The sequence below is a fragment of the Terrapene carolina genome, unplaced genomic scaffold (assembly GCF_002925995.2).
Source record: "Terrapene carolina triunguis isolate 2854851 unplaced genomic scaffold, T_m_triunguis-2.0 Scaffold104, whole genome shotgun sequence".
NCBI lineage: Eukaryota > Metazoa > Chordata > Testudines > Emydidae > Terrapene > Terrapene triunguis.
Window position 1 is genome coordinate 2,205,892 of NW_020664455.1, and position 27,524 is coordinate 2,233,415.

Genomic DNA, 27,524 nt, shown 5'->3' on the forward strand with positions numbered 1-27,524 from the left:
CAATTGCTGATTCTGATTACTGACTACTTTTGTGCCTCTTCTACAAAAAGAAAATGTGTATCTGCTGCATTCTTTTAATGTGCCATATCCAGACTTCCATTACCTTTCTGATGTGATAACACTCCTTACGGGTATCTTTAAGGCTGGGGTCTTCTTGGACTGGGAATTCTGTGTGTTACATTAAGATCAAAATTTGAACTTGCTAAAACGTTATCCTTTAATTAGGAAGAAGAGCAACGCTTTAAATACCTTGGTAAGATCTGAACTATTTCTGGTAAATATTAGGTATCTAATTTGTAGTGAATGCAAAAAGGAAGGCCTTTCCTTTTCTCCTGTTATGTAACTGGTGCCTGTAGCAGACTGTCTGTAACAAAGCTGCATGTTTGGCAAAATTCAAAACAAGAACTTTTATTTATTGGTTACTTTGAGTTACTGTAAGAAGGTTCTAGTGGATTTGCATCAATATATAAGACAATAAGTTACGTCTTGTTCTGCTGCGTGTCACCCTCGCACCTCCTTTCTGGTTTGCTTTATAATTTTTCATCTAAGGGTTTTCATAACTATGTTCTTACATTATTGTCTGTGTATATGTAATACTACTACATTTACACAGACAAAATTCTGAGAATAACTTCCTAAATATTATCAAAAATCGTAAATTTATAAATTGAACCAGAAAGGAGCAGAGGTGTAAATACAGGAGAAGGAAAGATAATTTAATTTATTTGTGTGTGTGTGTGTGTGTGTGGTAGTATAAAAAGTTTATCTCCAACACTAAACGTTTTAACAATGTTTTGGCTCCAGATTGAACATCCGAACCCCACTGTTGATGTTCATACTTGGCGTCCCACCAGAGACAGTGGACGAGAAGGTTGGTCCAGGGTATCTTATGGTAGGTATTGACTTGTGTATCTCGTCTTAGGTACTCATGTTCCATACAGCAGGTTAGGCTTTTTAACCCCTTAGTGTGGAAAGACTGTCCTTTCTTCCTAGGATTTAGCCAGGACGCTGGGATGAATGAAACTACTGTTATAAAAAAAGTGGCTTAGGATATCTAATTACTCCAATGATTGGGTCCTTAGTTCTGTATCATCTGAAAACAGTGTGTCCCCCAACATAGGCTGGTGCCTTGGTAAAGTACAGCCTACGCTAGCAAGGAGCAAGGCACGGAGAACCCGGGGAGAGACACTCACTGACTGTGGCCTGGAAACCTGCAAATGCCTATTTGCTTGAACAAAGATGGCACTGGAGAGGGCACTCCAAGCACTAGGCCTGAGGAGCCCTGACAACCCGAACAAAAATCCCTAATACTCACTTTGAACTGTAACTATTTTTAAGCCTCTGTACCTAGGATATCTGCAACCTTTCCCTTTCCTGCCAGCCAAAGTAAAATGCCCTTTCACTTAGCCATGTGTCTGATTGGTTATTGGGACCCACCAGGCCTAGCTGCTGAAGCCCCTATAATGCTTGCCTCTGAATTTCAGTACACCCGGCGTGCTACTGTTAGCCTACAGGGTTGGTGTACTGGGCAGGGAAAATAATTACATATCTTCATATGCACTGAAAAATACTGGCCTTCTTACAGTGTTGGCTATGCTTTGCCATTTTATTTAGCTTCTGATCTCTTATTTCCCATATGCATGACATGGATTATTTGTTTTGTTGCTTCCAGTAATCCATGGATTAAAGTTAGAATCCTTTAGTGGAGAGCTATGTTGAATCCTCCTTCCATATAGTATATTTCCACAGCCTTGGAGATTCCCTGTCTGTCTCAAGTAAAATTAGGGAAGGTGGTACTTTAAAACATGGTTTAATTTGTTCAGTATTCCTCATGTATGAGAGCATGAATTGTAGTGAACTTCATCGGTATTTATGTGTACTTCTATTTACATTTTATTGTGACTCCTCACTAGTAATACCTTCATTGCAATTCACTATGAATTAAAGGTACTTTGCAGTTTGCCCATAGTGGAAGGACTGGAGGCTCCAGATGTAGACATTGGGATGCAAAGCCTTTCACCTCAGGGTCATAAACTTGAATCTGTTGCAGTTTGATAATATCAAAGCCACGTTACCACCTTAGAGGCATCAAACACTTATATGAAATGAGTTAGTGGTCTCGGGCCAGTCACTAGGGGACTGAAATCTACCTCAAAAGAGTTGTCACTTCTAACAGTCATAAGATTCCATTGGTAGAGAGCAACCCCCTGCCTATGTCCTGGGGTGTAACAGTTATAAGGATCAGGCTTCTAAAAAATACAGATTCCTGGAATCAAATGTTCTAATCCTAGAAATGACAGCTCGGTCCTCTTTCATCCTTCTGGAGGTAGCTAACTGAGTCCACTCAGTTTACTGCATGTATATATTGATCTTTTGGATGAGACTGAAAACTGGAGGTCTTGTCTGCTTTCTAGGAGGGGATTTAGAAATTTGGTTACTTGGTTGCACCCCCAAATTAGATACTAAATTCATTTTGTGCCTGCAGAATCAGAGACAGTTATTAAAAAATTGGCTCTACAGATACTATAGCGCTTTTAAATAAAGAAGGGTTTGCCCCAGTGCTTAAGAGGGAAGCTTTCATCCTGAAGGATCCCAAATATATGGCCTCTTTTAGATATAAGCACATTGTATCAATACTTGGGAGCCATTGATATCAGTGGGATTTCTGTGCATGTATCTGTAGATAGAATGGTAGCCCCTTTCTGTTTCTCCTGCTCTCTGGATATCTAAAGTTGCACAGAAGAACTAAGCATTAGATATTATTAGGTGAACTCACTCTTACCTTGTAGGTACACCTCTACCCCGATATAACGCTGTCCTCGGGAGCCAAAAAATCATACCGCGTCATAGGTGAAACCATATTATATCGAACTTGCTTTGATCCGCCGGAGCACGCGGCCCCACCTCCCCCGGAGCGCTGCTTTCCTGCATTATATCCAAATTCGTGTTATATCGAGGTAGAGGTGTACTATCCACCAAATGGATTCGAGGCATAGCAGCACAGAGTGAGAATAATTGGGACATTTCCAGTCCTGTGGATACACAGTGGACTTCTCTTTTAGGATGGAAATTTGACATCCTTTTCAAAGTGGCTTACTATAGTGTAGTGGAAAATATGGGCCATATTCTGGTTATAGTTTTACTTTACATTGGTTTAAGCAATGAATAACAATATGAGTCACTTCAGTCCACTCACAAAACTGTACTCATCCTCTTTGATGAGATCCCATTAACTTAGGCGATGTCTACTCTACCACTTATGTCTACAAAACTTATGTCACTTGGGTGTGGAAAAACCACCCCTCTGAGCATAAGTTTCTCCTGCATAAATGGTATTGTGCACAGCACTATGTCAGCAGGAGAGCTTCTCCCACCGACATAGCTACCGCCGCTCGTTGCAGGTGGTTTAGTTATGTCTACAGGAGAGCTCTCTCCCATTGGCATAGAGCAGATACGTGAGAGATTTTACAGTAGCGCAGCTGCATCAGTACAGCTGTGCCACTGTAAGCTCTCTAGTGTAGACATAGCCTTAGGCTGCAGTCAGACCTGAAGTTATTGTTGTCAGATGAAGAAATTGAAACCCTAAAACACTAATGGCCGTGACATTACATTGTGTAATTCAAAATATCACGTATCAGAGGGGTAGCCGTGTTAGTCCGTATCCACGAAAACAACGAGGAGTCCAGTGGCACCTTAAAGATTAACAGATTTATTTGGGCATAAGCTTTCGTGGGTAAAAAAACCACTTCTTCAGATGCATGTAAATTGCATCTGAAGAATATAAATGCATGTAAATATATAACAACAGTAAATTGCTTTGGCTACTGTTTGAAAGGTGAGTTATAAGTGATTTTTGGGAAAGACTTTTAATTTTTTTTCCCTAAACTGCATGTAGCTTCTAGACCTATAGACTCAAAACTTGTTTAAAAATTCTGCTGGGGTGCACTTTTTTCCAGATCCTTCTCTTCTTGGCAGCTATAGACCCAAGCATACTAAAGTAAGTAATGCAAATAAAATTGCATGTAAATTTGTCTCTGTTTTGGAGTGTGTGGAATAGAAAAGTGTGTGGGATTTCTGTTGAAGGCGCCTGAGTGAAATCAAGTATACAACTTCTTCATCTTGTTGTTTGATGCTGTATATTGGACCATTATTAAATATAGATATTGTTTCATTGTACTATAAAGCCTTCTCAAAACATTCTACACAAACAAACTGTTAACACTATGGACATAAATTCATAGTAAATCATGTTCTGCAGTTACAGAACCCAATTTTTATTTACAGTAAAGTCACTTTCACTTTATGATGCCAGGGTGAGTCAAGGCACTTTCCAGTGGGTGTGAAATTACATTTACGTTCACTTCGAGAGGATCTCTTGGATCACCAGAGCATTGGTGTAAATGAGAGCAGGGCCCATATTTTTTATTTTTAAATTGCTGCTCATTACTTCAAATGTTTGGCTCTTGTGCTTATTCTCAAGTTTTGTCTTTCCTTTCTCAGCTAGCTGCTTTTCACATGTTCTTGGTTGGGATGGAGGGGCTTGTTTATCTCACCCACCTGATAGATGTGTGAAATGAGATGTAACTTGTTTATCCTTTTTTTCCTAATTTTTGTTTTTCCTGAAATACCCCGGAAATTTTATTAGCAGACTGTAGACCGTTAATTATTGTGTGTGTGCCCTATTAGATTTCCTAATGGCTGGCAAGAGAGGTGATGCAGGGAGGGAGAAGGAAAGTGAATTAAAAGGATAAAACTTTGGTTCAGGCCAAACATTCTTGTCAGCTTCTCAACTTTCACTATGTAGGACTGCAGTTTTATGTGGCATGTAAATCTAGCATATTGTGCTGCTTCTGGATTATTCCATAGTGATAAGTGATAAACTGTACAGAGAACTTCTAAATATGCTTTTATGATGGATGTTTTAATTCAAATCCATTTTTCTCAAATGGGGAAGAAGATATTAGCGGCACTCATTGTTTGGAGCACATAGATATCACAGATACAGATTAAATTCATCACTCTCCTGATGCCCTTAAGCATTCCTGGTTCTAACAAAAAAATACAGGCAAAAGGGAATATACCTTTTATGTTGCCAAAAATAATTGTATAGCTCTGAACTAGATGTTGTTAATATTGTGTAGCGTAAGAGGACCTGAGAATTACTATTGGTGTAATGTAGCTCTTAAGGGGAAATCAGTGTTAAATTTAATAAAGCAGATGATATTTGGGCATTCTGTTTGTCTGTGTGTGTGTGTTTAATCTGAAGATTACATTTGAATGGGATTCTAATTTTGTAACAAACATCGGCTGCCTCTTTTAAAATTGTTAGGTGAATTAGCTCATGGGGCCAAAATGTTAGGACTCTCCTGGCTTTTATTTGTTAATTTAGGTCTTCTGTGTGGTGTGACTGGGGCATTAAACTTTGGTTAAAGTTCACCTAAAAATACTGTCTTATACAATGGGGTCAGATACAGTCCTGCCTTTCAGAGGGTTTCCTGGCAAGCATGGACAATTCCATGGAATATTATTGAGTTCCTGTACATGCGTGGTGTAAAATAACACATCAAATTCCTTTCTCCCACAGGGTACAGGAAGCTTTAAAGGGCCAATGGTGTAAAGCTTTAGTCAAGGTTACATGTGAATAAGGCTATGATGACTCTCTTTGTAGGAATATATGGGAACAGATTGAATCTTGATCTAGAAATGCTATTTCTGCATAAGTGGGCATGGCAAACAAGATGAGACGTGGCCTGTTCCCCTAAGCTGGAAAACGTGCATCCTTATCCTGCCCCACATCTTTGTCATGGAGCCTTTTCTGGCATCTCTACAGCGTCCAAAGATCTCCCTTATGGGGCTGAAGCAGTATCTAGAGATCAAGAATTTGGCCCTAGTTGATGGGACCAGCAGGGAGTGAGATGCTGGATCAAAATGGTGGAATACTAAAAAGGTTCATCACAGTGGGACACCTTTCTGTGAAACTTAAGGAATATAGCAACCTTTCTAAGCCCTTTGCACTGCTTGCACATTTTTCATTAGCAGCAAACCCCATCACTCAAGCGTGCAAGGTGTAACTTTCCTTAGCACTTTACAAGCTTAGAGAGAAAACCCATGCAAAATGCATTTTGTAGTAGTCAGTGTGTAGTAGTCAGTTTTTTAAAGGGTCATAACTTGGGCAAATAGAGAGCACTTCCAGTGGAAATCTCCAAAGTCTCTTTTCACTAGAAACCTGCAAGGCACTTTCTTCAGTGAGGGCTGTTTCAGATTTTTGCCTCTAATTTTTTTCAGCTCTGTAGCTGGTCCAAAAAAATTGCAAAAATTTCTTTTATAATGGGGAAAATGTTGTCTCCCTCCCCACCACCATCTTGTTTGATAATCCAATATGGCTGAAGAGCTTTTGCTGAGACTAAAAAGTCCCTGTTCAGAACCAATCCTGGAAAATTTCAGCCAGAAAGGTGAAAACTTCAAAAAGATATCAGTGACTGAAAACAGGGGGTTAGCCTGGAATGCAATCTTAATTATGGGGGGTGCTGCCGTTCCCACTCCTATGTTACATGCAAATCTCTGTAAATAATTGTCTTATGTGTATTTCTTAATACAGACAAGTCTAATCTTTAAACTTTGTTTTACATACAGAAAAAGTGGAAAGTGTACATCTCTGCTCCCTGTTAGCTTATGCACAGGCATAGCCTAGGCACTTATTATATATTGTTTGAAGTTCTGCTGCTGTTTTTTCTCTGACAGATTATCAGGTCTCATCATGGGAAAGACTTAGATGGCTCTTCTGACAGCTGTGATGAGCACCCGATGTCGGGTACTGCTAGTAGGCAATTTCGTTCTACTAGTTCATTAATACGTTCAGCACTCTCCTCATTGCAGAAACATTCCTCAAGTCCTGTATTAAACCGTTCTTCTCTTAGAGAAAGGTAAAGGCTTGTTTTCATTTGTTGTCTGTGAAATTTTGGAAGAATTGGCAATAGTGAATAACAGTTATGTTTGCATAACTGTAGGTTGACTGTTTGGGGTTATACAGGCTAAAATGACTGTGGATTTCCTGTTATTTTATGTAGTCATTTGAGCTGTCATCAAAGGATCACAAGTACAAAACTTAGGGTGTCAATCTTCTCTCAACTGCATCAGTACAGCCCAACTGACATGGGTCCCAATATCATGGCAATAAAAATCTCTTCTCCAATTGCATGTTTCTAATATTTGGTATAACTCAGTCCAAGTTTTGGCTCTGAATGTCTATTATATATCTCAAGCAAAATGCTAATATTCCAAAGACTGACTTAAACATCAGGAACTTAAATGTGGTGATTGCATTGGTAAAATATTCTGAAGGTGTTTTCAACTTTTTACTTCTGATTGTTTTTCAACCCCAATATTTGTTTGTATTTATATCTAATACAATTACAGCTTCTTTTTATAAATAGAAACTTTACTTTAGGGTTTTCTTTAAAAATATGTAGAAATATAGTTTTAGTGGGGCATATGTGGGCTGGATTTTAAAACCTCGTTAGAGTTTAAGTTGGTGTCCCCTTACCATCACCCCCGCCTGACACTTTTACAGCGTTCTGACTGACTATAACTGAGAGGTTGGTGTGTATTGTGTGTTAATGTTTCTCTTTTTTCTCCTTGTTTGTGTATTTGATAACTCTGTGTGTGTAATTAAGGTCACTATGCCACCCTAGTCGATTTTACCCACTTTTTCTTTTGTGTGGGTCTTTCACAGGCAGTAGACAGGAGAGAACAACACTTTGAAAACAACCTTTAGCTTTTTTTTGCATGATACTCATCTTTGCCAGTCCAGCTCAAAATCAGGTCAACATTCTTGCTGTTTCACTTCACAGGTCTCTCCCCAGCAGAGATTCAGAATTATGTCAAGGTATAGTCAAGGTCCAGACTCCAGAGAAAATAATAAAAAAATAACAATAATAAGTAAACTAATAGATTTTTGGGGTCCATTCTAAAGCACCTGGCAGTCCGGATTTGGCCTGCAGTCTGCCTATTGACTTCCCCTCCGCTAAAGGCTGTGACTCTCAAAAAGGGCCCAAAAGCATTGTAAGACTGGTCCATAACTTGCTTTTGGAAGAGGCTCCAATAGCGCATACGTACAGGTGGTTTTCTCCTATGAAAGTACCCCCCCATATCCTCAAGCACAAGTAATTTGGCAGCTAAGCCTTGCAAGATGATAAAGCCTGATGCAAAATCTCAAGCTGAAATCATCCCCTTGTTTGGGATTCCTTTACAAGCATTGAAATGGGTTCCACCAGCTCAAGATCGAAGTTCTTTGGTTGGAGCTGAGAAGAGAATGCACAGTCATGATACTTGGTCATTTCTAGTTTGCTGAGAGACAAATCAGGCTTTGAGAATCATGCATCCAGTTTGAAGTAATCCTTTCCATTCTGCAACTGGCACGTGTAAAAAACTTCCTAACTGCTGATTTCAGTCTGAAAGGTATGGAGCATCATGAGTGGTCACTCCTGCCCTCAGGTGCTTGTGTGATTCCTGCCAGGTGGGATCGCTGTAACATGGATTCATCTGCTCCAAGTCAGAACAACAAACCACAATCAGGTTTGCTTGAGAACAGTCAAAGATCTATGTGTAGGACTCCTTTCTTTTGCATTGCCAAGAGAGTCTCCTTTTACTCCTTTCTTCTGTTTTCTCTCATTCCCAGAGTACTGGGAAAGTTTTGGCAGCATAGAGTTGGATGATCTTAGTTAATCCAATATGGGTCCAGTTGATCATGTGTGTCCTGGCTCCATTGAAGTCTATGGAAGTTTTGCCTTTGACTTCAATGGAGTCATGATTTCATCCCAGTTTCTTGGCTTCTAGTTTTGTCCCAAGGTTGTTTATTCACTCTCTCCCTGAGTCAAGATCCCCTGTCCCAGCAGGGTAATGCATCCAGACTTCAAGGTCCTTCATCTCATGTTATAGAGATGTCTTAAAATGGAGTCCAGAAAGCCACCTCCACTAGAAAGCAGAATGCTGGTAAATATAACTGTTTTTAAAAGTTTGCTCACCGTAGAGGCTGTGACCCGGTTTTCTGTCCAGTTCCAATTGATTTAGACTTTCTTCTGTCTCTGTTATCAAAGCTGTTCTTAGGTAAGCATCTGCAGTTTCCATCTGCTATTACTGCTTATGCTGGCCCTGAACCTGGCCCGTTGAAAAGGTGCTCTGGCTTTGTCTGTTCCCCAGAGAAACACGTCTTTAAAGGTCATACAAACTTGTACACTCCTGTTCAGGAACCTACTCAACTTTGGGACTTGAACTTGGTATTAAATAAACTCATGGGAGGGTGTTTGAGCTTTTAGGGTCTTGCTTTCTTCATTGCTTTTCAGTGAAGATCTCCTATTTTGTCACAGTTAACTTGGCCAGGAGGGTTTGAGTTACAGGCCTTGATGATCTGTCACCTTATACCGTATTCCACAAAGACCAGTGGCTACTTTACCCCAATCTAGACCAATTTATATCTGACTTTTCATCTCAATCACTGATATCTCTGCCTGTCTCTTTCACAATGCCCCATAATTATGCTGAGGAGGTGAAGTTGAACACCATGGATGTCAAGAGCACTGGCTTCTACTTAAACAGGACTAAGCCATTTCAGAAGTCAGACAATTTATGGTCTCTGGAGAAGAATTTGAGGATCAACCATCTGAGCTCAAAGACTGTCACAATGGATAAGAAAATGCATCCAGTTTTGATATATACCAGGTGTGCCTGAATGCTTAAGGGTTCGATCAACAAGGGCATTGCAAAGTTGATAGTGTATACATGCAGTGTACCCTTATGTGAAATTTGTAGGGCTGCTACCTAGAGGTCAGTTCACACCTACGAATCACTATTTTCTTGACACCACATCCAGAGCAAATGGTAGTATTAAAGGACATTATTTAAGACCCACCTCCTTAGAAGGTGATTGGCTAGCCTTCATGCTTTAAATTAAATGAGTTTACTTATCAGCAAGTTTCAGAGTAGCAGCCGTGTTAGTCTGTATCCGCAAAAAGAACAGGAGTACTTGTGGCACCTTAGAGACTAACAAATTTATCAGCAAGAGCTCTTGTTCTCTGTGTGCCTCCATAGAGCTACCTCTTTTCTGCTTCAGAGCCCAGCTCTACACAGGGCTTCTGGGGGTGTAAAGGAACTGAGGGACCATTAGAAGGGATGATGTATTCCCTGTCTACAGAATTTAGCACTCGAGGAATTGAGTGCACCCACCAGCTACTGCTCAAAACAATTATGTACTGCCATAGTATGACTCTTAGGCCTCGTCTACACTAACCCCCCAATTCGAACTAAGGTACGCAACTTCAGCTACGTAAATAACGTAGCTGAAGTCAATGTACCTTAGTTCGAACTTACCGCGGTCCAGACGCGGCAGGCAGGCTCCCCCGTTGACTCCGCGTACTCCTCTCGCCGAGCAGGATTACCGGAGTCGACGGCGAGCACTTCTGGGTTCGATTTATCGCGTCCAGACAAGACGCGATAAATCGATCCCAGAAGATCGATTGCTTGCCGCCGAACCAGCGGGTAAGTGTAGACATACCCTTAGTACTTGTCTACACTTAAAAAATTTGGTTGTTGTAGCTATTCCTTCGCACTTAAAGCAGCAAAAGCAACATAGTCTGGGAGCAGCGATATCAGTATAAAGGTGCTTATACCAGTATAGTTTCTTGTGATTTGGAAACTGAAATAAGCTATATACTATAAACCATATAGCTTTTATTGGTATAGCTATATCTACAGGCGGGCTTTTACTGCCATAATCAGGTCAGCAAAAAAAATCTCACCTCTTCCTGACAGAATTATGCCAGTAAGACCAATCCTTACAGCATCTCTCTGTGTTGGCAATATATGCCGAGAACAGGTTGTTTTTGGTAAGTAGCCACTTCCTATCCTTTAACTGGGAATAAAGTTACTTCTTCTGGTTACCATGAGTACTGCAGAGATACAAAGTATCCAAGTTCTATCCATTTGGTTTTTCTGGATGATCTCTCATGTTACATGGGTAGTTTCTCAAAGATTCTTTTAGCTGCTTGTCTGATTATATTTATCTAAGGAGTTCTTTCTTTTTTTTTTTTCTGTCTTGCAATAGAGCTCTCCAATTGTGAATTTGCTACTACAGTACTTTATTGATTTCTGTCCTGTGATAGTTTGTCCTTCTATGTAGTTTCTTCTCAGCATGAAGTTTCTGCTTTGAAGTTGATAAATTCTTCATGGAGGCCACATGCGCACATTTACACACACAGTTGGAAGGTTTGCTGGTGGGGAAGGAGTTATACCTGATGCAAACGTTTTGCAGTAAGCTTTTGCATTAACTCTGCTATCCAAGATGGTGTAGGATTTCTTGCTATGTGCAAATGAATGTTTGGACTGTCTGACATTTGAAAATACCTATTTATTATACAAGTTGAGAGTTGTAAGCTGGTGTTTAAATAGTATACACATCTATTTGAATTTCTAATAGTCTGTTCCATCCTAGTGGATGTCTGAGAATTGTATTCATCTGTATTATAACATCCAGACTTAATTCTTTTTTTGCACTAAGGTAAATGTTGTCTGTTTGCATGACTTGAAAAAAAATCCTTACCTCATAAAAGAAAATAAATGTCTTTAGTCACATTCCAAGGGAAAATAGTTTTGTACCTTAGATCTTACTTGACATAGCATCTTTGAAATGAATGATGAGAACTTCTCTGATCTGGCGTTTTCTAGGTCACTGAGCTATACTTCCAAAGTGTTTATACAATCTATTGGAATCAATAAACAATTTAAACTGATGTAACTGCAGAATGTTTGCAAGGCCCAAGGAAAATTGGAAGTATGACAAAATACAGCTATAGAAGTTTATCAGGGCAAACAGCCATTGAAATGAAATGACTTCCTCCAACATTGCAATAGAATACTGACACCTTAATCACATAAATAAGTAGCTAGTGGTTTTTAAAATGCATTATTAGTGGTTTTGGGCAACTGAAATTCCTTTATTTATAATTTAAGAAGCTGTGCTCTGAAAGCCATTTTATAAAATATCTCCAATAGGAGTTATCACATCATTAGATGGTTTCAATTTAGATTATGGGTGTTACATTTTCTGGCATCATTTTATTTTCGGGTGACTTTTGATTGGTGTAAATATTAACATTGACTTAAAATGTGGATTAGGCTTTATAGTTATTACTAAAATTAGACAGTAAAGATACTGGCAAAACTAATTAAAAAGGAGCTGATACTGTTTTTAATCATACTTAAGGTTTTGATTTTTGTAAATTAAGTTCAGGGCTGATGTGATCAACAAACATTTCTTATACCACAGTGCAGACTAGTGGATTGTTCAGTAATGCCACTGAAGAAATGCATATAGCTTTTGCACTAAATACTTAGTCTTCTGCTGTGGTACATGGATACATCTCATATGAGTGACTAAAATAGCAAATATGGTTTTATATTTTCCAAGATAGAGCATCTGACCCCTAATGGATATTTATAAACATACGATCAGTAACAGTGCTTTGAAATCCTCCAAACAAACTTTAGCCGCTTTATTTTCTGTTTCAAAAAAGCAAATACTGTAAACTACAGCAACATGTCTGACCTCTCTTTCCAGTATTAAACAACACAAGCAAATCTGACAAATTGAAATTGTTGTATACATAAGACAAAGTGCCATGCTCTCATGGACTATGTTTCATTTGTGGAAATAGGAACTGGCACACTTGAATTGCTTGCAAATCTACATTTTTTACATGCACAAGTTCAGCTGTAATTTACCCAGTGCTAGGGTTTGAAATTAGTGACCAGAAGTTGGAAGATCACATTACTAACCCTGCTCTTCTTTTTTCTTTTCTTTTTTTTTGGGGGGGGGGTCGTTATTTCATTCTAACCTGCTCTAGTTCATTTTATGTCAGAGCATTTCAGCAGAGCTGCAGGTTTCTAGCAATGTATTGGATAATAATATAATGTATTCCTTGTAATGTTCAGACCTAGGTCAGTTATATGACGAAAATGCAGAATCCAGCCCTCTCACCCATAATTTCTCTGATGTCAGATCAGTTAAGAAAAGTCAATAGACCACTCTGCCTTTTTCTAAGAATGGTTACTTAAAATCTGTTACTCTGACAAGATTTGTTTTGTTTTTAGGTTCTACCTCGAGAAGAAAAGAATAATTTCAACTGCTCATACACACTGCTAGGTTTTCAATTAACTGTAACCATTCCAGAAAAAGACATTATGTCTGGCTTAATGGAAAAAATCTGCTCAGTGATGGTTAAAGAGCAAACAAAATCTTAAACTATATAAGGAATCTGAAAATATGCTGATATATAAATCAGTGATAACCCTCACCTGGATGACTGTGTCAATTCTACGCATTCTCTCTCCAAAGGGAGATAGTAGAAACAGGAGGGGATCAAAAAATGGATGACAAATGATTAGATGCATGGAAATATTCTGTAGGAGGATAGGTTGAAAAGATTGGGACTGTTTACAGGGAAGACATGGAGGCATACCAAATAATGAATAATTTAGAACAGGTAAAATGGATACAGAAAAATGGAGGAAAGAACAGGAATCTTGAAGTAGAACACATATGGAATAACCTGCCCATATTTGGAGTTGCTCAATTAGAGGTTGGTTATTCTCTGAAGCATGAGAGTTTAGATCGCAACGAAACCTTTGGGTTATCATTGTCATCTTTCTTGCCACTTCCCTTTTGGGGGTCGATGACTTTGAGTCTTCTTCCAGAACTCATGATCATACACGAGGCTGTTGTGCAGATTGACCAGATATCAATAGACCTCAGAAAGGCCAATGTGCAGTGCCTTTAGTCTTTCCCCTGGGTCATCTTCTGTGCACAACCATGAAAGAGCCATCCTACTGATGTAGCTGTCTGATCTCTGCTTGATATGCCCATACCAATGTAGACCAGCCTCCCTCAACTTGTCTTCACTTTGAGAAACCCACATTAGGCCCCTTACGACCTCATTTTGTTTCCTATCATAGAATGTCCAACCATTTCATAGAATCATAGACTATTAGGTCTGGAAGATACCTCAGGAGGTCCTCTAGTCCAATCCTCTGTTCAAAGCAGGACCAACACCAACTAAATCATCCCAGCCAAAGTTTTGTCAAGCCAGGCCTTAAAAGCCTCTAAGGATGGAGATTCCACTAGGTAACCCATTCCAGTGCTTCACCACCCTCCTTGTGAAATAGATTTTCCTAATATCCAACCTAGACCTCCCCCACTGTAACTTGAGACCATAGCTTCTTGTTCTGGCTTTGACCATCTCAGTGTCTTAATTTCTATGGTGGAGAGCATACTGATTTCCTTTATCGTGGCTGGCCAACTCTCTGTTCCATATGTTAAGATGGATCGAATTACAGTTTTAGATACTCTGCCTTTTAACATTATTGAGGTCAGCTGCTGCCACCTCCACCACAGAGCTTTAGAGTAGTGCCAGGCATTAGTCGGGGGGAATCATCATCCTAAGAACGACCATACTGGGTCAGACAAATAATCCATCTAGTCCACTATCCTGTCTTCCAACAGTGGCCAGTGCCAGGTGCTTCAGAGGGAATGAACAGAACAGGCAGTCATAGAGTGTTCCATCCCGTTTTCCACTCCTAGCATTTGGCAGTCAGAGGCTAGGGACACCCAGAGCATGGGGTTGCCTCCCTGACCATCTTGGCTGATAGCCATTGATGGACCTATCCTCCAGGAACTGATCTAATTCTTTTTTGAACCCTGTTATAGTTTTAGCCTTCACAACATCCACTGGCAACGCGTTCTCCAGGTTGACTCTGCATTGTGTGAAGAATTACTTCCTTTTGTTTGTTTTAAAGCTGCTGCCTATTAATTTCATGGGGTGACCCCTGGTTTTTGTGTTATCATGAGCCATTGATCCTAGATATTTAATCACTTTCACTCTTCTAAGCTCTCTGCATATATCATCTTTTCTGGTGAGTCCTCCTCCTTCAATTATCCTAGCCTTGATCTTACCAACATTCACTTGAAGTCCAACCACTCAAAACTATGTTGCGATTGTTCAAAGTTGGCTTGCAGAGTCTCTCAATCTTTCACATATATCACTAAGTCATCAGCAAACAGCAGATTCCAAGGCACCTCCCTTCGTATATTCTCACTTAGCACATCCATGACAACCACAAACATAAAGGGGCTCAAAACTGACCTGTGACATAGGCCAACATTTACTGGAAAATCTCTACTGTGGCCCCATTCAATTTGTCTATGGTAGTCACTCTGTCATACATATCCTGGATATGACGGGGTATCCTTCTGGGAAACCCTTCTGTTACACACTATACCGAACTATTTCTTATGGTACATAATTATATGCCAAGACCAGACTCAACTGCCATCTTTTTTCTCTGAACTTCTCCGTGGGGATTCATAGTGCACATATGGCATCAATTGTGCTCCTTCCTGGCATGAATCCAGCCTGATCCTTCCAAATTTCAACCATTCCACATAAATATTTTTCAATAATCTTCTTCCATACTTTCACAGCAGGTGATATCCACTTAATTGGTTGATAATTAGCACACAATGTAATATCTCCTTTATGTTTAAAAATAGGCACCACAAAGCTTTCACGCCATTCATCCAGCATTTTCCCTTACTTAAGAATAGTTTTGAGTGGTTGGACTGCACTCTCAGCAAGTTTGCAGATGACACTAAACTGGGAGGCGTGGTAGATACGCTGGAGGGTAGGGATCAGATACAGAGGGACCTAAACAAATTGGAGGATTGGGCCAAAAGAAACCTGATGAGGTTCAACAAGGACAAGTGCAGAGTCCTGCACTTAGGACGGAAGAATCCTATGCACTGCTACAGACTAGGTACCGAATGGCTAGGTAGCAGTTCTGCAGAAAAGGACCTAGGGGTCACAGTGGACGAGAAGCTGGATATGAGTCAACAGTGTGCTCTTGTTGCCAAGAAGGCTAATGGCATTTTGGGCTGTATAAGTAGGGGCATTGCCAGCAGATCGAGGGACGTGATCGTTCCCCTTTATGCGACATTGGTGAGGCCTCATCTGGAGTACTGTGTCCAGTTTTGGGCCCCACACTACAAGATGGATGTGGAAATATTGGAAAGAGTCCAGCGGAAAGCAACAAAAATGACTAGGGGTCTGGAGCACATGACTTATGAGAAGAGGCTGAGGGAACTGGGATTGTTTAGTCTCCAGAAGAGAAGAATGAGGGGGGATTTGATAGCTGCTTTCAACTACCTGAGGGGAGGTTCCAAAGAGGATGGAGCTCGGCTGTTCTCAGTGGTGGCAGATGACAGAACAAGGAGCAATGGTCTCAAGTTGCAGTGGGGGAGGTCTAGGTTGGATATTAGGAAACACTATTTCACTAGGAGGGTGGTGAAGCACTGGAATGCTTTACCTAGAGAGGTGGGGGAATCTCCTTCCTTGGAGGTTTTTAAGGCCCGGCTTGACAAAGCCCTGGCTGGGATGATTTAGTTGGGAATTGGTCCTGCTTTGAGCAGGGGGTTGGACTAGATGACCTCCTGAGGTCCCTTCCAACCCTGATATTCTATGATTCTATGATAAACAAACGTATAAGATACTTAATACTTTCCATTCCCAGTGATTTCATTTCACCCACTAGTACTTCATCTGGCCCAAGTACTTTCCCCTTTTTCATTTTCTTAAGTGCTTCTGTAGCCTCTTCCTTCTGTATGCAATCAGTCAGGCCTCAGTTCAGCTTACATGTTCTTATTTCCTCCTTTGGGTTCTCCTCATTCATCACTCTTTCACAGTAATCACTCCAAACTTTGCTGATTAATTCTCCGTTTATTTGCAATATTCCTTATTCATTTCTAGTGTAAGCAAACTTGTTCACGTCTCTCAACATTTTCTCTCTTGCCTTGGCAAGTCTTTTGATGGTCTTCTCTCCCTCATGTCCTCCTAGGCGGTTATATAACACATCACGGGCCACACTTTTAGCCCCCACAACACTTGTTTTGGCTGCTTTTTTGCCTCCATGTATGCCATCTTAGCTCTCCTCAAGCCACTGACCAGCCTTTTTTGAAGGTTACTATTTTTCACCCCCAACAGATTCTTTAACTTGCGGAGTCCACCACCCACATCTCCCTTCATATCCTTTTTGGCGTCGGTTACATCATTTCTAGGACTTCATGTGCCATTTCTAACAGTTTACGTTCATTTGAATCAGTTGTCCTCCACCCATCCCTGAGTGTAGTCAGGAAGTCTATGCATTACTCTTTGTTCGAAGGTTTTCTCATTCCCATCTTTAAGTGGCCATCATTTAGGCCTCGCTGGTGCCCAGGGGCTCAGACGTTTCTGCATTCTGGAGTCCATCAGGAGAAGTCTGTGCTGTCTCACAGTGCGCTCTCTGGGTATTACCTTACAATTAATTATTTGTGATCTATCTAAGAAATCAGTTTGGGACTTGTCCTCCACTGGCACAAGTTATGAGATGGCTTTCCCTCTTCTGCAAGTGCAGTCACCAATTCCAATGCCAGACAAGTCTGTAGAACCTTTCCCCCCTCATGGAAAATGTGTTTATGGTTCCAGTGCCTTATGGCCTGCTTCATATCCAGCCTTGTCAGTTCAAATGTGTGCATTTTAGATCTGTTCCAATAAATGTCTTCTCATTGGATGGTATGTTTCCAATAAGGCACAGCAACTCATCGAAAAACTTCTCTTTTGATTCTCTCAGGATTCTCTGCATCTTGAGGTCTTTAAACCATGATTTGAGGACTTCAGTAACTCAGGCATAGGTTAGGGGTTTGTTACAGGCGTGGATGGGTGGGTGAGATTCTGTGCCCTGCGTTGTGCAGGAGGTGAGACTAGATGATGATAATAGTCCCTTCTGACCTTAAAGTCTATGAGAACTCTCCTAACTGTGGTGCACGTCAACTTATTATACGGATAGTGACATCTTCCCAACACAATTTAACATCCATTAGTCAGTCCAACCTTCTGGTAATCTCCATCATATGCCTGTGCATGGTTTCATCTGGAACAATTTACAACACTATTTCAGGAAGTTTAATTCCCTGAGTAATAGATTTTGTAACCCTCCATCAGAATCTTGGCTCTACAACTTTCCCTATGATCTCTTGTATACGTGTCATGTTTACTATTCGCCTCATTTTCAGACCTCGCATAGTTCCAGACTTCCTCCAGAGAATGTTCTACATTCCAACTTGCACGTCTGCTTACTCACTTGCTTCTTTAACTTCTTTTAGCGGCCTTTTCCTAGTTCCAGTAGTCAAACAAGGCTGCTGTACATAGCTTGCCGGGAACATCTTAGCTCTCTGGGGTACTTGACATAGACGCCAGTTCACATGAGCATGTCTGCTGGAGGAGCTTTGTAGGTCAGCTATCCAAACCTGCGACCTTTTGGTTTGAAATTGGAGTTTCCCTTCTCCTAGTTGAGCTGCCTATCAAGGGTGACAAGCTCCACCTGCCCTGGCAATACCTTTGGGTTTTTTTATAAACATACTTAATCATCATCAGTTTAGCCTTCCTTCTTTGCAAACTCTTGGTCAGCAAAAAACAGTCTTCCCCCTCACCTTTTATCTAGCAACTGTGCCTAAGCAATCAATAATTATAGGCTGGGGTGGTAGCCCTGCCTATTATTAAGGTTGCCCAACATGTCCCATAAGACCCCATTTTCAGTAGTTTATAACTTTACCAGACTTCAACTGTTTGGGCTGAAATTTTCCATGCTGGGTGTCTGCCTCAGGCTGATTTTGGTTTTGAAAATTTCAGCCAAAATGATTCCCTGAGTTCTGAGAAAGAAGCTAGTGAAAGGTACATTTTGTCCATGTTTAAGAATTCGAGTGCCCTTTTCTTTAAACAGCTCTAGCATCTCCGTGCTTTTGAGCAGGGACTTGAAATTTCTCAGAGTATGGCCCTGTGTTGTCCACATTAAAATTGCCCCAAATTTGGCCAAATTGTAAGCCATTGAAAAATTGCAGTTCACACATGCTCAGTAGAGACTTCTTAAATTGGGGCTTGCTGGACAAAGAGACTGGAGCTAGGAACCAGTGTAGGTGGATACTGGGGAAAGTAACGGGGGAGGAGGCGTGGGGGAGACTGATGGGATGAGGAGCCTGAGAGGAGAGACTGGGAGCTACTGTGTGGGGAGCAGAGAGAGAGATCAGGTGTGGAGCTGGAAAGGGGGAAGTGGAACTAGCTGGGCAAGGTGACAGGGCTTGGGGGGAGAGATCTGTGAAACCTGCTGGCAAAGGTCCCATACCACTCTACTGCTGGTCCACACAGAGGTTGACAACCTACTATTGCTATCAGTTACTCCATTAGCTCAAGTAGCAGAGGACTGTGTCGTGGATCTAAAGGTTCCATCCCTGCTAATATGATGCAACATGGTAGAAATCCTGTTTTTTCAGTTGGCTATTTTAAAAATTGAGGAAATTACACACAGAAAAACCGTTAAAAGAACATTTTTAAGGTTGCAAAGTCAAACACTCAACAGTTATGTAATGGCAGAATTAAAATTCTCTGTGCAACCTTAATTCGTCTCCCTTGTGCATATGCGTTGTCATAGTTTTTAATTGCATGATCACATACTGTTAGTGACTTCCTCAGCATCACATAGGAACACTGTGGCAGCAGGAGGAATAGAAACCCATCCTCCAGGCAGCATTCAACTCCTTAACCAGAAGACCAGCCTTTCTCTTCCTGCGGTCCTTGGCCTCATTCACTACATGCCTTCCAAATTCTGCAACAAATGAGACAGGACTTGTACAGATAACAGCCTCCTTCAATACACAGCCCTGTTTTATCTTCAGAAGAAATCCACTGCACTGATTGAGGCAGAGGTCTTGTGGGAAAAAATAGTACTTGATCATCTAATGAAAGACTGTATCGTAATGCGTAGATGTAAGGGGGCTGAATTAAGGTTGCACAGAGAACTTTAATTCTGGCATCTCCTAACTTCCTAGTGCTCGACTTTGCAACCTGAATAATAATATTCTAACATAGTAAAGAGTTTGGCGAGGGGTGTGTGAGAGAGACAGCAAAAGTGTAGGTCAGCAATGAAGAACACGTGTAAAAAGAGCTGATCCCAAAATCTTAGTGGAGAAAAATAACTATTTAAAGATTAACTCCTATTCTGAAAAGTTAAATGCATGGGGAAAGGTAGAACTGAAATCTTTTTAAATTACTTTTTCAAGTAAAATGAAATAAACAGGGTGCATGTCATGAAAGAATAAAATCCATCCGTTTGTTTTGCATTAACAGATGGAGTTTCTTCTTTGGTATGGGCGTCTTTTATAAAAAAATTAGGACTTAGAACTTTGCTACGTCTTGTAAGATGGAAACTGAATTTGCAGTTTCATAAAACTGTTTTGTGACTTTCAGGGATTTTTTGGTGGTTTGGGGTTTGTTCTGTTGATTCATTTTGGTGGAGGGAATTTAATGTATCTAATTCTTCATGTAAGAAGAGAAAATGGGACTTCATTGCTGGGGATGAAATGATTGTTTAGCTTTTCTATACCATAGCAATAGTACAGATATGACACACAAACTTTACAGTTACAAATCAGTGCACAGATAATATGGACAACGCTTGCACATCATTGAAATTGTGGCGATCTTTTCCCAATGCACCCCTTCGAAAGGTTTCTTTAGCTCAGTGATACTCAGACTGAGGTTCATTGCTGCACACGATATTAAAATGCTGTGTAATTTAATTATTAACCAATCTAAGTTATTAACCAATCAGGATGCTTTTACTATGTTATTAACCAATTGTAGTTGATAAAATAATAATACTTGGTCAGTCATTTTTTTGTGAGAATACTAATATGTATATATATATAATATGCTAAGTATTTCCCCTGTTGTACTGCTTAAATATGAATATATAGTAAATGAAACAATAAATTCACACTACTGTGGCTCTTTTGGGTAATGTTGATTGTTAATTTGGCTCCTGAATACCACCAAGGTCTGAGTATCACTGCTTTAGCTCTATCCCAGAGGAGAAAAAGAGTATTGAACTTTAACCTTCTATACATTCCAAATAGAAAGTAATAATTTGTGTTTCTTAATTTAAAAAAAACTTCACAGCAAAAAGTGTTGGCCCTCTTTAAACTAAGAATATTTCTTCTATTTCCCTCCCTCTCTTATAGATTTAACTCTGGTTGGTCTACACCAGCAAATGGAGAAGAGATCCATAAACGAGTGAAAAACATTTTAAGGACACACAGTGCTAGGCAAAGGCTAACATTTGTAAGTTTTACGTTTACAAGCTAAAAAACATTATTTGCCACAAAATATTTTAGGAAAAAAATTGTGCCTCCTATAGGTTTTGTGTAATAAAAGGTTTCTTTTCTGTGGAAGTCATGGACAGTATGGCAGGCACTATGCAGCCTTTATGGACGGGGCTGTGGGTAACTCCCTCACAGAGCGTCAAGGGATAGTGACATTGTGTTAATCTTTATATTTCTCTCTCCTGCTCCAATTTAAAATAAACTTAATAGAAATGTGTTATGTGACTTCAGAAAGCTTAATTCCCAGGTGCCTGAACGTCATCCAGCCGGGGATACTGTATTCAGCTGTTTTGTACAGGTATCTTTATTCCTCAGATGCATGTAATTTTTTCTTCATTACCTGACCTTCTCTGAATGGTGGAGGAAGAGAGTGCTCTTTACGTAAATAAGAAGTTTATGCCCTAGATCAGCGAATTTCATTCTTCTCTCAGTTAGAACTTAAGGGCATTTGTAGTTAGATAAGTGAACCCATATTCTAGTGTGTTGGAGTCCTAGAAACATAGGCCAAGATTTTTTTAAAAGTTAAGCTTCTACAGCCATAAAAGCAATTCTGCTCTGAAAATGATTTTGTAAAATTGGCATAATGAGATTCCGTTTTTGTGTCTTGGTGACTCCAGGTCAAATCAATTTACAAGTAAAAAGATTTTATTATAATTGCCTAACTCAACCTGGAATCTGAAAGTCAGTATGTGTTCATTCTGGCTCATGGTCCCCCAACAATAATTCTGTAGTTGAAATGCAATTAACAGTGCTGCTGATCTGTAAGCTAGGCTGGAATCCAAGTCACTCTCCTATAGCTGTGTTGGCTAGTCAGAGGTAATGAGAGTAAAAACACTAGTAAAACTCAAATTGGAGCAGATCTACACAGTAGTGATAATACTTAAATGTTTTCATCCATGGAACTTAAAGCGTTTACGAAAGAGAGCTAGTGTTAGAGATGGGGAAACTGAGGTGCAGAACGGTGAAGTGACTTGCCAAGGTCACCCAGTAGGTGAGTGGCACAGCTGGGAATAGAAACTGGTCTCCTGACTTGTTGTGCTACCCTATCCAAAGACAAGAAGGCATCTCTTCTTCTTTTTTTCATAACACTCTTCAGAGTAGAACGGCGCTTAAAAAACCTCAAATCTATGTAGCCAGAAATCTCTTTAGTCTGAACCTATTTCCTGAAGTTTCAAGTTGCTCAAGTTCATCTATGTCCTTTGTGCTCTGTTGACAAGTTAAACAGTATGACAATCTGTTAAACGCTTTTGTGATGTTCCATTTAGTCCGATAATTCCCCTCTTGAAGCTCTACCATTGTATGGGGTGAATACTGTTAGGCCTGGTCTACACTAGGCTTTTATGTCGAATTTAGCGCCGTTACATCGAATTAACCCTGCACCCGTCCACACCACGAAGCTATTTAGATCGACATAGAGCTCTCTTAAATTCGACTTCTGTACTCCTCCCCAACGAGAGGAGTAGCGCTAAATTCGAAATGGCCATATCGAATTAGGCTAGGTGTGGATGGAAATCGACGCTAATAGCTCCGGGAGCTATCCCACAGTGCACCACTCTGTTGACGCTCTGGACAGCAGTCCGAGCTCGGATGCTCTGACCAGCCACACCCCGGGAAATTTTGAATTCCTTTTCCTGTCTGGGCAGTTTGAATCTCAGTTCCTGTTTGGACATCGTGGTGAGCTCAGCAGCAGTGGCAACGATGCAGAGCTCTCCAGCAGAGGTGACCGTGCAATCCCAGAATAGAAAGAGGGCCCCAGCATGGACTGATCGGGAAGTCTTGGATCTCATCGCTGTGTGGGGCGATGAGTCCGTGCTTTCAGAGCTGCGCTCCAAAAGAAGGAATGCTAAGATCTACGAGAAGATCTCCAAAGCCATGGCAGAGAGAGGCTACAGCCGGGATGCAACGCAGTGCCGCGTGAAAATCAAGGAGCTGAGACAAGGCTACCAAAAAACCAAAGAGGCAAACGGACGCTCCGGATCCCAGCCCCACACATCCCGTTTCTACGAGGCACTGCATTCTATCCTAGGTGCGGCCGCCACCACTACCCCACCAGTGACCGTGGACTCTGAGGATGGGATATTGTCCGCGGCCGGTTCCTCGTCGGACATGTTAGCGGACGGGGAAGATGAAGAAGGAGATGAGGAGGACGAGGCAGTCGACAGCGCTGGCACCGCTGATTTCCCCGACAGCCAGGAGCTCTTCATCACCCTTACCGAGATCCCGTACCAACCGTCCCCATCCCTTACCCCTACACAGAATCAGGGGAAGGATCAAGCAGTAAGTGCTGTAAACATGTAAACATTTATTTTTAACAGAACGGGAATATTCATAATATTAACAATGTGTTTTTACCAAAGTGCTTTAAACATGTAAAAAATTATCTGCTACAAAACTGGAATATTTACAATGGTAACAAAGGGTTTCTCATGATTTCTCTGCCTTAGGCTCTTCACAATTTAGTCCCAAGTATTTAAAATTTTTTTTACAATGTCCAGTACTTCATGATTCTGCGGCCCAAGACGCTCCACTCTATAGTCCCAGTGCACCTAGGCGAAAATCCGGTCAATATGGCCGGGGATTGAGGCGAAATCCTCATAGGAGAACTCCTCGTAGGTCTCATGGAGGTACAGTTCCAGCCTGTTCATCAGGTTCCTGGGTAGGGCGATCTTATTGGGCCCTCCGTGGTAGCACACGTGTCCCCGCCACGCCACAATCAAGTACTCCGGGATCATCGCACGACATAGCATGGCGGCATACGGCCCTGGTTTCTGCATGCTTTCCCTAAGCATGCGTTCCTTCTGGGTGTCCGAGATCCTCAGGAGGGTGATGTCGCTCATGACGCCCTGCTTTGAATTAGGGAGGGGAATGTTAGTATTGGGACTGCTTTACAGCCACGCGGTGGAGGGAGAGGGGCAGCATACAGGGATCTTTCCCTGGGACAGCCGCGAGGGGGTGGGACAGGGGCAGAGTTGATGCTGTCCTGATTGCTGGCAGCAGAGACTGGCATTGCTTTCAATGTGAAAGGAGGCCAGTGCTACTGCTGGAGTTTTAAGCAGCCACAAGTCTGCGGCTTACCATTATTGCCCGCTCCAGAAGTTCAGGTCTCCAGCCACAGTTCTCTGAACACTCCAAGACCTCCGCAAGTCCACAGGCACTGAAGGCGACGGCCGAAAATTCGACCTTGTCCTGAGTGCGCATGTGAGAGGTTCAGTGCATGGTCTTGTTCACAGAGAAAGACTAGGTTCTTTGTATACAATTTCATTTATCTGTCTCAGGAATTCACTCCCTTTTTACAATTCACACAGACACATCTGCGACTGTCTCCCAACCCAGCCTGTCAGCACACTCCCAGAGGCTAGCGCAGATTAGGCGGAGGAAGAAGAAGACGCGTGAAGACATGTTCACAGAACTAATGGGCTGCTCCCGAGCCCAGGCAGCCCAGCAGACACAGTGGAGGGAGAACTTGTCACAAATGCACCGAGCAGTCATGGAACGGGAGGAGAGGTGGCGTCAGGAGGACCAACAGGCTACTGAAAAGCTGCTTGGACTAATGAGGGAGCAAACGGACACGCTCCGGCGCCTTGTGGATGTTCTGCAAGACCGGAGGCAGGAGGACAGAGCCCCGCTGCAGTCTATCTGTAACCGCCCTCACCCGCCACCAAGTCCCACACCACCCTCACCCAAAGTCCAAAGAAGGAGGGGCGGCAAGGGCCGTTAAAACTTTCAGTCAACCCCTGCAGACTGCTCTAGCACTAGAAGGCTCTCATTCCCCAAAATTTGAAAAGTCCTTTCCTACCCACCTCACACAAGCCCCCGTCCAAGTTTCACCCCCCACGTTTCATGTGTGGTTCATCATAAAATATTAGTTTCTGTTCATTACTGTTTCCATCATGTTCTTTTGGAGGAGAGTCTGTCTGAAGGGGGGGAAGGGGCTTGGTAATTGGACAGGACAGTCACCTTTAGCAGGGTACAGAGGCGGGGTCAGGTCCAGCATCAGGACACATACACAGTGCAGTCACTGGTTACCCTGGTCAGTCTTGGAGGTGGTTTTCATGTTCTGGGGGGTGGGGGCTGTTGCTCTGTGACTTTGTGGCGGGGGAGGGCAGTTACAGATCTTATGCAGCGGTCCTTATCCTAGCTCACAGATCCACGCAGCAGGGGATCTGTAACCCTACCCCCCCTGCCAGAAAGTCACATAGCCGACACATACATGCAGTCCCCCCCAGGAGTGCTGGCAGGCTCCATTGAAATAACCAGTGCACCAGTGCGGAGCCTGTCATTCCGGGAGTTTAGAAGCATCATTTGCATCAGAACACTAAACCCGCCCCCCGCCACAGTATGTGTCCCCGGTTTAAAACATTCCCGCGAAAACAGCAATACAGACAACGGTGTTCATTAACAAAATAGAACTGATTTTATTTTTTGGGAAGGGGAAGGGGGTGAAGGGGGTATGTAACTGGAGAGGATAGTCAAAATGAACTGGGTAAAGAAACGGGGGCAGGTTCAGCATCTGTGTCCACAAACTTAACAGTCACCGATTAGCCTGCTCAGTCTGGAATCTTGCTTTCAAAGCCTCCCGGATGCACAGCGCGTCCCGCTGGGATCTTCTAATCGCCCGGCTGTCTGGCTGGGCGTAATCAGCAGCCAGGCTATTTGCCTCAACCTCCCACCCCGCCATAAAGGTCTTCCCCTTGCTCTCACAGAGATTGTGGAGCACACAGCAAGCTGCTATAACAATGGGGATATTGGTTTCGCTGAGATCACAGCGAGTCAGTAAGCTTCTCCATCTCCCTTTGAGACGGCCAAAAGCACACTCCACCACCATTCTGCACTTGCTGAGACGGTAGTTGAACAGTTCTTTTTCTGTGTCCAGGGCGCCAGTATAGGGCTTCATGAGCCAGGGCATTAGCGGGTAGGCTGGGTCCCCGAGGATGACTGTAGGCATCTCCACATCCCCAAGAGTTATTTTGTGGTCTGGGAAGTAAATACCTTCCTGCAGCCGTCTAAACAGACCAGAGTTCCTGAACACGCGAGCGTCATGAACCTTGCCCGGCCATCCGACGTTGATGTTTGTAAAACGTCCCCGATGGTCCACCAGTGCTTGCAGCACCATTGAAAAGTAGCCCTTTCTGTTGATGTACTGGCTGGCCTGGTGGTCCGGTCCCAGGATAGGGATGTGAGTCCCATCGATAGCCCCACCGCAGTTTGGGAATCCCATCGCGGCAAAGCCATCTATGATGACCTGCGCGTTTCCCAGGGTCACTACCTTTGAGAGCAGTACCTTAACGATTGCGTTGGCTACTTGCATCACAACAACCCCCACGGTAGATTTGCCCACACCAAAGTGGTTCGCGACTGACCGGTAGCTGTCCGGCGTTGCAAGCTTCCAGAGGGCTATGGCCACTCGCTTCTCAACTGTGAGGGCTGCTCTCATCCTGGTATTCTGGCGCTTCAGGGCAGGGGACAGCAATTCACAAAGTTCGAGGAAAGTCCCCTTCCGCATGCGAAAGTTTCGCAGCCACTGGGATTCATCCCAGACCTGAAGCACTATGCGGTCCCACCAGTCCGTGCTTGTTTCCCGGGCCCAGAATCGCCGTTCAACAAAATCCACATGCCCCATTGCCACCGTGATGTCCTGGGCGCTGGGGCTCGTGGTTTCTGACAGCTCTGTGCCACTCTCCGACTTCAGGCTCTCACGGCGGTGCCGTAGCCTCCTCGCCCGATTTCTCTGCATCTGCCTCAGGGAAAGGTGTATGATAAGCTGCGAGGTGTTGAGAACGGCCACAAGTGCAGCGATGGTCGCAGCGTGATCCATGATCGCAGTGCTGTGGCGTCCGCGCTGTCACTGACCAGAAAAGTGCGCGAACTGATTTCCCGCCGGCGCTTTCATGGAGGGAGGGAGGGCGTTAGTGACGGACGGATGACGACAAATTTTTTTTACCCAGAAGGCATTGGCGGCTCGACCCAGAATTCCGATGGGCAGCGGGGACTGCGGGAACTGTGGGATAGCTGCCCACAGTGCACCGCTTCCAATATCGACGCTCGCCCGTTAGTGTGGACTCACAAAGTCGAATTACTGTCCTTAGTGTGTCCTTAGTGTGGACACACACGTTCGACTTTGCAATATCGATTCCACATATTCGATTTAAGTAAAATCGAATTAACCTCGTAGTGTAGACATACCCAATGGGACTGCTTGCAGAGTAAAATACTACTCAATGGGAGGATGGTC

At 42.4% G+C, this 27,524-nt stretch overlaps 1 protein-coding gene across 1 annotated transcript in view; it reads left to right on the forward strand.

Annotated features, from left to right (window-relative positions):
- The window catches only part of LOC112118974 (spermatogenesis-associated protein 6), a 60,877-nt gene that overhangs the window by 22,030 nt on the left and 11,323 nt on the right, over positions 1-27,524 (forward strand). The window contains exons 8-11 of the mRNA XM_026651877.1: positions 805-892; positions 3,957-3,997; positions 6,742-6,923; positions 21,152-21,251. Of these exons, the coding sequence (XP_026507662.1) occupies positions 805-892; positions 3,957-3,997; positions 6,742-6,923; positions 21,152-21,251 (411 nt within the window). The remainder of the gene's footprint in view (positions 1-804; positions 893-3,956; positions 3,998-6,741; positions 6,924-21,151; positions 21,252-27,524) is intronic.